General features: G+C 42.6%; 1 protein-coding gene and 1 pseudogene across 6 annotated transcripts in view; both read right to left on the reverse strand.

The window, feature by feature from the left end:
* Positions 1-13,469, reverse strand: part of CACNA2D3 (calcium voltage-gated channel auxiliary subunit alpha2delta 3) — a 799,126-nt gene that overhangs the window by 205,924 nt on the left and 579,733 nt on the right. For all 6 annotated transcript variants that reach the window (XR_003048003.1, XM_015593665.2, XM_025050813.1 and 3 more), the window contains 2 exons: positions 8,289-8,360; positions 6,727-6,807 (listed from right to left, as the gene is read on the reverse strand). Coding sequence is in view for 5 of the 6 variants with exons in the window: in XM_015593665.2 (XP_015449151.1) it covers positions 6,727-6,807; positions 8,289-8,360 (153 nt within the window). In the remaining variant the exon portion in view is untranslated. The remainder of the gene's footprint in view (positions 1-6,726; positions 6,808-8,288; positions 8,361-13,469) is intronic.
* Positions 2,976-3,094, reverse strand: LOC112484445 (annotated as a pseudogene).

Consider the following 13,469-nt stretch of genomic DNA (forward strand, 5'->3'; position numbering starts at 1 on the left):
CCCACCCACACTCCCAAGTTAGGCACGAGAGCATCATTCTTAGACTTGTTTCTCTCTTTCATCTCCAACTTCTTGATCCAAGGAATCACTAACGTTTCTTGCAGAAATTACTCAGATTCAACTCTGCTTCCCCCCTACTATCCATGTAGATTTCATGTAACGAACTTCCACAATGATCCTAACTGTTCTTCCTGCTTCAGAGCCTAACCCCAAAAAAGTCATCCTGCAGACTGATCAAAGTAACTCTGGCCCTGTTGCTCCCCTATGTAAAATCCACGAAAGGCCTCATTCATGTGTAAGAAAATCCGTGGGCCTGTCTCTCAGGTCTCCTTGGGGTCTGGCCCCTACCTAAGTACCCAGCCCTACACTTCCTTCTGCTCATTGCCTCTCAGGCCACATGGCAGAAACAACAGCCCCCCTGCAGTTTTTCCTCCCATCCAGACCTTTACTCACACAGTACCAGCTGCCTAGAGCACCGCTCATGCCCATCTCTTTCGGGCTAATTCTCACCTATGCTATAAGCTCAGCCTCTGGGTGACTGCATATAAAAAAGTCTCTCCTGGTCCTCCCCAGTTGTTTACTCCTTTCCATATCCTGTTTCCATAACCCCCTGAGAATTTTTCCATTACTATCTTCATTGTTATGCATGAAAGTGCTGTACCTAACTTTCTCACCTCTCAACCCAGCTCCTTCTCTTTCACTTTCCCTCCTGCCCTAAATAAGGCAGTACTTCGCCCATCAGAACAGGCTCTTTGTGGGGAAGGAGCCATCTTACTCATCTTTGATTTCTACAATCCCTAACATAATGTCTGGCACATGGCAGGTGCTCTGGTTAAGGTCTGTGTTTATATAAGACATTCTTCACTTTACCCAAATATTTTCTACTTCGTCTTTAAAATCTGAACTAAAATAAATATTAAATATGTGCCAAAAAGGAGAAGCTGATTTGCTATGGCAGGTGCACAGTCAGTCCTTCTCAAGGCTGTACCTGAGAAAGTCTTCCTGACGTTCAGAAACCACCTGGTTAAAATCCTTCCCGGGAGAACACCCTGACAAAATAACATCAGAATTTTTTGTTGTTTGGTTGGCGACTTATGGATATAACCTAATGTAGGTGCAAGAAGAGAAACTCTAATCAAATCTCAAAACACATTCTGTGGCTGAATCTCTCAGAAAACCAAAAGCTTATTATATGACAATGTCCAACATTTGTTTTTGGCCACAAATCAATATACTGATGAAATCTCTAATTTTTATTTCATCTGAAATAGAACCAGTCTTCCTGTCCATTCTAATGTGCAGTCCCGTGGAGTAATAGAGAACAGATCGGACACCAGGCGTTCCAGCACTTGGGGCTGCCAAGGGGGCCTTCATCCTGAAGCACGCTCTCCCGGAGGCCAGGAGCCTCGTGATCCAACAGCCAGGAAGGAGGTGCTTCCCTTCCAAGTGCGGGGGCTTTGGGCTAATGAAGTGAACCCAATTATACAATGGCTTGTTACCTTAACAGAGGCTGTGGTGTCTGGAAATTATTGCTGGGGTGTCTGGAATTCTTAATAAAAATTACAGGAAGTCTGATTACTTGTGGGAAAATCTATGAAGCTAAGGGTAAAGAAAGAATTCTATCTTCTGGGAAAACCCCAAGAGCCAAGTGCTGACTCATCTTTACAAGGTGTTAATCAGGAGGGAAAGGTGTGATCCGCACTCTGCTCCCTGGAGCTCCCCTCTCCTGGGCGAGACAGGCCTGTTCGGCCATGGCTGTCCCTGGCTGACATGGGCACCTCTTCCCAAGGCATTCTGCGGGAACCAGAAGTGGAATGACTTAGGTATGACATACCTGTGTCTCTGGTAGCCAGCCTGACCCTTGGGAAAGCATATAACAGATGTACCTGTATTTCAGGCACTGCTGGTTAATCTTCCGTAGCTGATCTTTCTCTATTCTCTTGTTACATTTTGTTTCATTCATTGTTAACTATGTGAGTTGTGTCGAGAAAGTTATTTCAAGTTTCCTCAAGTGAAAACGGGGCCAAGTTGTACCCGTTTCATGGGAGCATAATAAAGATTCAATGGGAATAGTGCATATAAAGCACTTTAGCACACCAAACACCCAGTAAAAAGTTCAATAAATGTTTTATTGTTTTATTTCATTTTAACTATTACTATTATTCATAATATTTTATCTATTATTTCAATTATGATTATTATTATTGTCATTTATCGTCCCTAATAGCTTTAGGGTAATAAATAGCAGCTAAAATCATAGCTTGATAGCTGTAAAACTTGGCGAGATATTTAAATTTTCTGTGCCTCAGTTTCTGTAGCTGTAAAATAGCGTAATGGCAGTGTCTACCTATTATTAAGTATGATAATGTGATAAAGAGCCTAATACTTTGTCTGGTAGAGGAAGCTTTGAGAAACAGACTCACAGGGTAATTGTTATCAGTTTCATACTACATTCCTACTTTGACTTATTGGGCATATATCAAGTAGTGGTCCTGTACTTGGGTTTCTACATCTTCTCATATGAAATAAGAGGCTTGAGAATTGTTTAGAAACATTCTCTAAAGGTAGTATGCCCTTCCTTAAACAATAAGGCAGCAATTCTGGCCATGTAGGTCTGAGGATTTCAATAAAATAAAGTCTACTATCGAGGAAGCTCAAATCCCTATCTTCTCCCCTAGGCTTTCAATCTCTGGGCAGCTACACAGTTTACAGAACTTGATTATGTGAGTTTGAATCAACTAGATGTCCTATCGGGCCTCTGGAAACTTAACCCTAACTGTAAAAGCAGCCTTGGGGTGGATGAGGCTGGTTGTCAGGGCCTCGGGTGGCAGTTGGAAGAAGGAATCTTAATAAACCCAAATAGGTGAGTTCTTTTCTTTTTTCTTCTTTTTTCTTTTTGTGAGGCAACCCTTGGTCAACCTCACAGATTGCAAGGACCTTGTCAGCTTATAATCCCTAATTTTTTTTATTTTTTATGCCTACAGCACGTGGTCTTCCTAGGTGGTCTCCTATCCAAGTACTAACCAGGCCCGACCCTACTTAGCTTCCGAGATCAGATAGGATCAGGCTTGTTCAGGGTGGCACAGTTGTAAATGAGAGTTCTTTTGCTAAGGAGGCCAACTTTTGTGAGTCCAGACATCTGATTTTAGCTTAGAGTTCATTTCCTCTTTGTTGTGTGACTTTTGGACCTGACAGGAAGCGCTGGGAATAGTCAAACCCTCTGGGGACTTTTGAGAAATCTGGGTTGACAGGTAGGGGTGCAGCATGGGTTTATGGATGGTGATGGTGGCGCAGATGCTCAGAGCTGAGGGGAGCCCCAGAAGGCAGGGGTCCCTACCACCCCAGGATAAATAATCCCCACCCCATGGTCCTCACTCCCCAGCCATCCATCATCTTCTCATGGACTTTGTTTTGCTTTCTTAGGAAAAACAAAGTGGAGAATAAGATAATTTTAGGTGGCATATGGGTCCACTATGAAGCTTACTAGCAAGAACCATTTATTGAGAATTAGCCCTTTTAAATATTCTTCCATCCTTCCAATTACATCAAAAAGAAAGTTTCCATTTAGTATAGCTTTAACACTTGCTTTTAATAATACCTTAAAAAAAGAGAACAGATCTCAAGTTCAGAACCTTAGATTATCAAGCAATCATTTAATGCTATTATTTAGTTTTTATTATTTTTTTCTACAATTATCCTGTATAATGGCAAATAAAACTGATTTTTCTTTTAAAATGGTGCTATGGTGTTTCCTATTAAAATCTAGTTAAGTGAAGAAAGTTTTGAGTTGATTTATAAATGAAGTATTAAGTAAATAATGATACAGATGGTATATGAACATGGCAACGAATCATGAAGTGGTTTGTGAATGGCTTAAATGTGTTGTAAGCATGAGGGTCTAGGAGTTACATAGTCCTGGTTCAAATCACACTCACCACTTCCTACTTATGTGGCCCTGAGCTCTATGAACATATGCCCTATGAACTTGAGTTTCCTTGTGAGTGGAGTAGATATAACCGCACTACCTGAAGATTTGCTAACATGATGTAGGTAATGGACTTTGCACAGTGTCGAGGACCTGGCAAATATTATCTGCTAATGCTGAACCACGAGGTACCTGTCTTGTACCACAAAACGGTACTTTTTTCAAACAGCCATTTTCTACACCTCTTGTTCTGCATCCAACCCCCTGAGGGCTGACCTGATAATTTTTGTTGCAGCCATCTGGTTAGTTGATTGGCTTGGACAAGAGTTTACTATAACTCCTGGTGACTGGCTGATCTGTTCTCTTGCTCTTACCTCTATTAAAAGGTGGGCCTGTCCTTGTCAACAAACTTAAGAATCCTGCCTCACACACATGACCTTGTATCATAAGCCTTTCCCCATGCCTTTCAAAATTCTTGGAAAACCTCATTTGTAAAGTTGGCTGAGGATCCCAGAATGTGGTTGCCCAGTCATTCAGTTAACTCATAATTGTAGTGGGTATTCTAGGTTCGCAAAGGTTCAGCAAATGTTATGCCCCCAGGTGCTTGAACCTGGGATGGGAAAGGTGTCAACAGCTCTCTGCAGGCTCCTCCTGTATGAAGGAGGGCTGTGGGTACCAGGAGGCTGCAGGTGACACCTGTCCCCTTGACCAGTGTGATATCATTGCTCCTGGTTAATGAATAATGGTCAATCCTTCACACAAGTCTATGAGCAGGTTCTACTGTTTTAACCATTGGGCGAAAGAGGAATCAAGGGTTTGAGAGATCTGTCCATACCTAAGCTCTTCAGCAACAGAAGCAGGACCCTGTGTGTATCCTCCTCCAGAGCACCAACCCTCACCTCCTCCCGCTGAGGCCCAGGAAGGCCCATATGCCTCTCCCAACTGTGGTCAAATAGGCTCAGCACATTGGGAAAGGAGGTGGTAAGGAAGGAGGCTCTGCCAGCCAGCCAAGTCTCTCATACTCCAGGCTCGGAGAGGCTTGCCTCACTCCAGATGGGAGCAGAGGGAGCCCTCATCAGTCTAATGTGGGCCCGAAATGAAGACAAGTGAGCCAGTCTGCTTGGTGCTAGGGGAAGAGGGGACAGGTCTGGTTTCAATCCTTGTGCGGTCAGGGGAACCATGCCAGTCCAGTGAACTCCTCTTAGGACTGGGAGCTGGGGCTGCTCTCTGTCCTCTCCTGTACTCCCACACTCGCACATCCATGGAGATAGCTCTTGGGCAGTTGCGCATGGCTGCGATGGGGCTTGAGGGGTCTTTACTCTTCCTACCTTTTGATTTGCTTTTCTGAGGAGCCCCACTAGGGAACAGGTGAGTACTTTCTGTGTGGAGCTCAGGGACACTCTGGGCCATCTTTTTAAAAGGTGAACTTAGTTATGTCACTTCCCCTGGCTAACCTGTGCATCAGAAAAATATAATGATCCCATCTCAACTCACAAATTCACATGTGATTGTTCAGGCTGAGGTTAGAGGAGATAGTTAAGAAAAACAGTGAGTCGATATAAATAAAAAGGACCTGTTCAGGGACTGCGCAGGTGGCATAAAGACGATGCAATGAGTTATGATAGTAGTAAGTGAAATAGTGAAGTTAGAACAGCACTGCTTGAAAGGAAGTGGGGATGAAGTCTGACTTTGGTGGAAACCGGTCTCCTGGTATGCTCTGATTTCATTAAAGTGCTTATTTAACCACAGTAGCACACCTCAAACAATCAGAGAACATAAATACCGATTAGTGTTATCCCTATGGGCCCCGAAATGGCTACTGCCACCATGTTACCTTCATGGTAACTTGCCACCCCTCTGCGATCAGACCAGGAGGCAGTACAATTGGTCAGCTTCGGGTGGTGCTTGTGTTGTGCTCACCTGCCCCAGACAAGGCAGACACCAATCCATAGACCACTGGGAAGTTGGGTGGAAGTTAGGATGCTTGTTCTCATGGAAACCAGAGTAGGTCTGGCTGAAGGTGGCACTGGGACAGCCCATGAGAGCTACTGTCCCCAATTGTACAACTAAATATATTAAAGGAGTAGTGCTGGGAACACAGTGTGGGCCAGGTGAAGGGGAAAGCAAGACACCCTGCTCCCTGATGCAGGGCTGGCCTCACATACAAAGCTGGGTTCAGCATTTCCACACCCCTTTCTGAGTCCCTTCCATCCCGTGTTCCTTTTCGATGGGCCCCATGTTTTTTGATGCCCCTTATGTTGTTCTAAACTCCCAAAGCAGTGGCCTACCAAGGCCTGCTCTCTCTTTTTTCTTCTAAAATTACCTACTTTACCCCGTCGATAATGTTCAGAGTTAAAAAAAAAACTTACAATTCTCTTAGTGCCATGGATTTTAATTTAGCATTAGGAAAAGAAAACCAAGATAGAAGGAATAATCGTTCAGTAGAGTCAGAGACTATTTTTCTTTGTGCCTCATTGGGTTTCTGCTAAGAAATAACAGATTTTAGAGGGTCCTCTGAGTCAGAATTGGCTTAGAAGACAATCAGACAAGTTAGACCTGTGTAGACCTGCACAGACTTGTGTAGACTTCTATAGACCCACAAAAAACCCAGGTAGGCATGCACAGACCTACTCGGATCTGCCCATACTGTTACTGTTCTATCAAAAAAAAAACAGAAAAGAGCCTTCTAAAAAGAGAGTAAAGAGAGTAGAAGGGCTTCTTTGTGTTTTTATCGTTACTATGGCAGGTTGTGAAATCATCTTGGACATTTGGCGCTTGACTATTAATAAGCGATGCAGTACCTTGTATTTGGGGATGGTTTTCAGAAGTTCCTTCACTGGGACATCTGTGCCAACCACGCCCAAAAGAATGCCCTTCGATCGCTGTTGAAAATAAACATTAAACAATAACAATAATAGTAAGTTAATTTGGTACAGAAAAAATAGACTCTTATGAGACGCCACATACCATAGATCACTGTTTGGTACCTTCTACAAACTCATAGAGATGGAGGATTAACCCAGATCCAGGAGGAATCCTATTCTATTCCCCACCTCCACGCAAAATATTACTAGACAAGAATGGTAGCTTCTCAGGCCAAACAATAGTAACCACAACTCTAAACATACCCATACCAAGACAGCACAATTCTCTTCTGTCCCTTAAAGTAAAGAATTGATGTGCAGAAGCACTAAAGTGTCAGCAGCTAAGGACTCTGATCATTAATCAGTTTCTCTTATGGAAGCTTTCCACGGGAAAGACTTATAGTGTGTTAACTGCTTTCTCAATTTACACTGCCATCTGGTGCCCAGGAGAGAGAGACTAAGTAGCCAGAGAAAGAAGAAATAATCCTAACATTTTTAGCAGCCAGTTGGAACCAAGAACTAAGGGGAAAGAATAGGCCTCCAGGGTCCTGATTTCCAGGGTCAGTGTGATATGCTGAAACTTTTCCATGTCAGAAATGCCTTCCAGAAGAAGCTACAAATTGCTACTGTCTGTTATTTTCCCACAGTTCAAGTCCACCCAGAACCTGAGAACGTAACCTTATTCGGAAACAGGATCTTTGCAGGTTTAAAAGGATCTTGAGGGGAAATCATCCTGGATTCAGGATGAGCCCTATATCCAAAAACTGATTTCCTTCTAAGAAGAGGAGAGGACAGCGAGACACATGAGAGAAGAAGGCCATGTGAAGACTGAGTCAAAGATTGGAGTTAGGCTGCCAGAAGCCAGGGGAATTGAGGCCACTGGAAGAGGCAAGAAAGGAGTCCTCCCTAGAGCCTTCGGAGGAGGCATGGCCCTGCCGACACCTTGATTTTGGACTTCTAGCCTCTGGAATTGTAAGAATAAACTTCTATTGTTTTAAGCCGCCTTGTCTGTGGCATTTTGTTAGCACAGCCCTGAGAAACTAATACAAGGCTGGTAACTATAAATCGGAGAATTGTCCTCCACCATAATTGAGGATTCTCTCTGGGGTTTTCTTTCCTCTGGTCATTTAACACTTAAATTTTGGAAAAGTGCTGCACACTGTAAAATGATGCCTGCTTGAATTCCTCTCACCTGTGCCTGATTTCATGTTCTAACACACGATTAAACATGAAGAAAAATTATATACCCTCTATCCTTAAAAGAGAGAGAGAGAGAGAGAGAGAGAGAGAAGAGAGAGAGAGAGAGAGAGAGAGAGAAAGAGAAGAAAGAGAAGAGAAGAGAAGAGAAGAGAAGAGAAGAGAAGAGAAGAGAAAAGAAAAGAAAAGAAAAGGAAGGAAAAGGAAGGAAAAGAAAGGTAGGTCACCAGAGCTTGAGTTAGAAGGGGTCTCAGAAAATAATCCACCTAGCATCAAGCAGGAAGCACAGCCCCTGTACTCACGGTTTCGTTCTGCTTACTGAACACAGGCATGGCGACTGTGGTCATCAGGACAAGGCCCTGATCGTCGGCAAGCTAGGCAGAGAGAGAAAAGCCAGTTACCCAAGGATGATCTGGAAACCGCAGGGCTGGAGGTCATCTCCCTTGTTTGTTGCATCCTTTCCTGACCAGGGGCCACTCGGACTAGACCAGTGCCCACTCAAGCCTTTAGCCTAGGAGGAAACACACCATCTCTTCACCCTGACTTGTAGATGAGGGTCCCAGCCCCTGGCTGGGGAAACAAAGGCAGTAGCCATCAGTCATTCTAGCTGATGTGTTCACTGCATTCAGCCCTTTTGGTTCAAATAAAGCCTTGTTGGGTATTAATGATTCATTTAATTTCATTCACACAGATTGATTTCAGAATTTTAATTTGCAGACATTTATGTTCAATATGTGCAATGTTAATGCTTCTGCTTAATCTGAAAATTGAGGATCTGAAAACAAGACGTTAAAGGGTTTTATGAGTTGTTCCTGCTTAAAACAGTATAATCTGGAAACATGTATTTTCCCCAGTGTAGCTGTCAAGACCTTTTTGAACCTCTACAGATCTTTGCATGCCAGTCTCAGATGGAAAACAAACAAACAAATAAACAAAAATACAAATATAACTTGATTGTCTGATCCCTAAAATCACTGATAAGAAGCTGAAGGCTCCTGGAAGGACAATCCTTGAAATATGGCACATAATACACTTCTGTAACCATTTGAATTACATACAAATCCATCAAGACCCACCATCACATCTGCTTTTCACAGTGTTGGGAAACAGGCAGGAATCCCTACTTTGTCTCAATAATAAATGGGGAAAGAGAGTTCTGGAGCACAGGAGACTTTGGTCCAAGACAAACCTGGTCCTAATTCTCAGTTTTAAATCTTTGTTACCAGCATTAGCTAAGTGTTCATGTCCTCAGATAAAGTAATGCCAATAATTCTCCATCATCATTGCCATGAAGATTAAATGTGAAACTACCCAGCATGGTACCTGGAATATAAAGGTGCTCAAAGGATGCTAGGTTCCTTTCCCTGTCTTCGAAGTCACATGGCTAGTAAATAGCATTTGAGGCTTGAATGGGCTATGAAACCAGAAAGTATCCCTCTCCCACCAGACGTACCATGCTAATTTTGGTTCCTATCAGCAGTCCATTTTCCATCAGTCTTGATCTTCCAGTAGATTCTTTGAGCTATAGGGCCTCACTACTCATAATGTGGCACATGGAATAGCATCACCTGCAGCACCTGAGTGCGTTAGAAATGCATAATCCCAAGCCTGGCTTCAGGCTCTCTGAATCTTTAGTTTAATAATTAGTATGCATATTCAAATTTGAGAAGCACTGTTATAGAGCAATCCTTTCCACCATCGATAATCATGATAGGTAAAGAGAAGCTTGCAGCAATTGGGAAAAACTCTTAACAGGAATAGAAGGAGGGCCATCTTTTTATTAGCTTTACATCTGTATCAAGATGGGCCTATATTCCCCCAAGATAAACAAAACAAGGCAAACATCTCATGGTCTCTCAAGACTGGGGATTCATGGTGCGATGGTTAATTTTATGTTTCAACTTGGCTAGGCCATGATGCTGAGTTACTTGATCAAACATGAGTCTAGATGTTGTTGTGAACGACTTTTTAAATGTGATTAACATTTAAATCAGTAGACTTTGATAAAGCAGATTACCCTCTATAATGTGGGTATGTCTTATTTAATCAGTTCAAGGTCTTAATAGAAGAAACAGACCCCCTAAGGAAGAAGGAATTCTGCTTCTAGGCTGCCTTCAGACTCAAGATGGCAACATCACCTCTTCCTGGATTTCCTGCCTGCCTATGGATTTCGGATGTGTCAGCCCTCACAATTCTACAATTCTGTGAAGCAATTCCTCAAAATAAAGTACTCCCTCCCCGCCTCAATAAACATATACAGAAAAAATATAGATAAAATATACATGTATACATCTCCTACGGTTCTGTTTTTCTGGAGAACCCTTACTAACACCCTTTGGGTGTTAGAGTAAGTTAAAAAAAACTTTATCACAATATTAATAACTAAATAAGATTAACTATGAGATGATGTTGACAGTTATCATTGCCAGGAACCAAGCCAACCAGTTTGTGAAAACATGGTTCCAACATCTTGCTAAAATCCTTAAAATATAATATGGCTATCATTGAGGGCATGCAAGGCCATTTACAAAGGCAGAACCAACCTACGGTAAACATCTCTCTCAGAATCAGAAATCTTCTCATATTTTGACTCTTTATGTAATCCTTAACGCTATAAAGAAAACTGATTTGAGCTGATCCATAACCCTGTGTGACTTCCACTCTGCAACTTAAATTTCAAGCGATTCCAACATGCATCACGAATGAGATCAAAACATACCATTGACAATAATGAGAAATGAAGATTTTTTTCTGCAACCAGTAAAAATCAATTATAAATCACTGGTCATTGTTCTGGCACAAATGCAAGATCACGAGAAACTAACTTCCAAATATTAAGCCAAAATATAGTGTCGACTCCACTCAGGGGCTAATGCCAAATATAATTACCGCATCATCACCTAAAAAAAACATACCATAATATTGCATTTGTACTGAAACAACTCATTTGTAATCAGCCCCAGGTAAACAGAGGAAATGCAGTGAGCTCAGTCTAGACACTACGCTATGAGCTCACTAGTCCTCTCCTAGGGGCAGTTCTGGCCCAGATTTGGACTGTCTTGGCCAGAACCCTAACATGTACCTTCCTGATATACAAGCTCATCAGTATGGCCATGAGGGCTGGCAGAACCCTGGAAATATCACCTGCAGAACATGCAGATGCTCTTCTGCACCCACCGGTTCCATCTTTCCCAGTCTCCACAGGTCTGGATTCTGTAAACCTTAAATACTTCACGGAGAAGGAACATCAATTTTGAAAGTTAATTTGCACTGTAAGTACTTTATGATAGAAAGGCATTCTGTACTCCTGCCATAGGAAATAGCAGCCAGTGGCAAAAGTTTTTTTTTCCAGACCACCAACCAGCAGTTATGCAGCCAACCATAGCCAAACATGCTCTGTCCCTAAACGCTAGGGGGTCCCTGCTTCTCTGTGGCCCCTTAACCTGTAGCAGCTGCTGAGGCAAGATCTGCTTATGATTCATACATGTTGCTTCCAAGAAAAACGCAGACATAGAGTCAACATTCATTTTCCAAAGGGTAGGAATGGAAGGGGGGGGTCACCATGGTCCATCTGGGCAAAATCCCATTAACTTAAGTCCAAGTGGGAATCCTAAAATGAACTGCCATTCAATTACACTTGCCCAGGCTTTGAACAGGCCTCCAAAATGCTTAGCTATGGTGCTCTGTTGTATAATATGTGTATATTATTCCATATCCTTCATTTCCTATGCTACATAATGGGGACCATTCTGGTATCAAAGGAAATGATGAATAATAATACCGAACACCTGGTTTATAAAACACAAACTTGCTCAACAGATTGACTGCTTCCTGTTAGCTTCCCAAGTTAATCATGCATGTGGGCTCACATGAATATGCATTTAGATTCATGTGCAAGGTACATGTAGTGATGCCAGGCCTCTACTCCTAATGCTTGATTTGTTTCCCACTGATGACGCTAGTTGGCAATATAGACAGGTCTCAGGTGTGGCTCCAGGTAATACAATAGTGCCACATTTGTAGTCTATAAGTTTTGCTGCCAGCCTAGTCATTATTATTTATTGATTCCCATGATAAACATTCCTTGAGCATCAGCTATGTGCCAAGTTCCATGCCATGTGCTGGAAGACAAGCAGGAACCCTAAGGAATCTCAAGTCCAGAAGAGACAGAAAAGCTAATGAGGCAGACAGAGAGGAGCTGGCTGGGGAGGGCACACTGGCTCTCATACATGAGCAGAGGAGCTATCTTCCTCAGGACTATCCTGAACTCAAGTTAAATGTCTGGCATGCACTGGTATCTGTCAGGGGTTATGTGACAGATTCAGAATGCTTCCTGAAAGCCAGCTTACTAACATCAGAAGATCCCCACTGCACTGCAGTTTCATCCATTTGTTTTATACTTAAGATTATTTATGAATAGAACAATGTAGGGAGACATTTTTTTAAATTGCCCTGAATCTTTCTTTCCTTCTTTTGCAAATATCACCCTGTTCCATTAGGAAAATCCTCTTCACCCTTTCCACTCACAAGGTTCTGTTGGCAGCTAAACTTTCCCATACTGCACGTGGTTGGGCATCAAACCCAGGCTGAGCTGACTAGAGCACTGAACACACACACACACACACACACACACACAGAGTCCCTTCCCAGGTGACACTGATTAGTTTATTGATTAGGCACATGATTCAAGATAAGCTACCTGGGTTTTAAAGTTTTTTCCTACCTAGAACAAATAGGAAAAAACCTCTCTATTCTACTATGTGAACAGTTATAAGAATGTAAGCCTGAAAACCATGTTCCCTTCCTACATGAGTGAGAAAATAAAGTCAACCAAGAGACAGAAAGAGACAGAAAAGTGTGTGTGTGTGTGTGTGTGAGAGAGAGAAGGAGCAGCAGAGAGGAAGAGGAAGTAAGAAACAGGGATAGGGAGGGAGGGTACCAGTCCCTGGATGCCTTCATCCCTGAGGTCAGCTCTACCCATGTTTTTTTTTTTCCCATTATTGGGTTATTTGAGGCACTATTTTTTTTCGTTTTGCCCAAATGAGCATGGATTGGATTTCTGACTCTTATAACATAGGAGTCCTGACTTATGTAAGTGCTAATATTGGCCATAAATGACCTATGTAGCTCTAGATACCCACAGAGGTGGTCCCAAGAACCGTGTACAACCCACACAGGGGGGACATTTCTGAGGCCAGAAAGGCCAAAAGAAAAAAAGACCTCAACATTCCTGAGCAACTGTATGTCCTTTCCATAAGGGAAGACATTTAGGTACCCCCAAAGTACCCAAATCTGAATGGCAATGGACAGTAATTTGCGGAAATGACTCTTTATGATGGCATACAAAACTACTGTCATTAGGATTTTGTGTAGAACCGCCATAACAAATAGAAGTTTGCTTGCTTTGACAATAGAGACTGAGACAGAAGTTGCAGAACCAGTCTGCTTTCGGCTGCACCGGGACAGACATAAAGAAAATGCAG

The sequence above is a fragment of the Pteropus alecto genome, unplaced genomic scaffold (assembly GCF_000325575.1).
Source record: "Pteropus alecto unplaced genomic scaffold, ASM32557v1 scaffold75, whole genome shotgun sequence".
In the NCBI taxonomy this organism is placed as follows: Eukaryota; Metazoa; Chordata; class Mammalia; order Chiroptera; family Pteropodidae; genus Pteropus; species Pteropus alecto.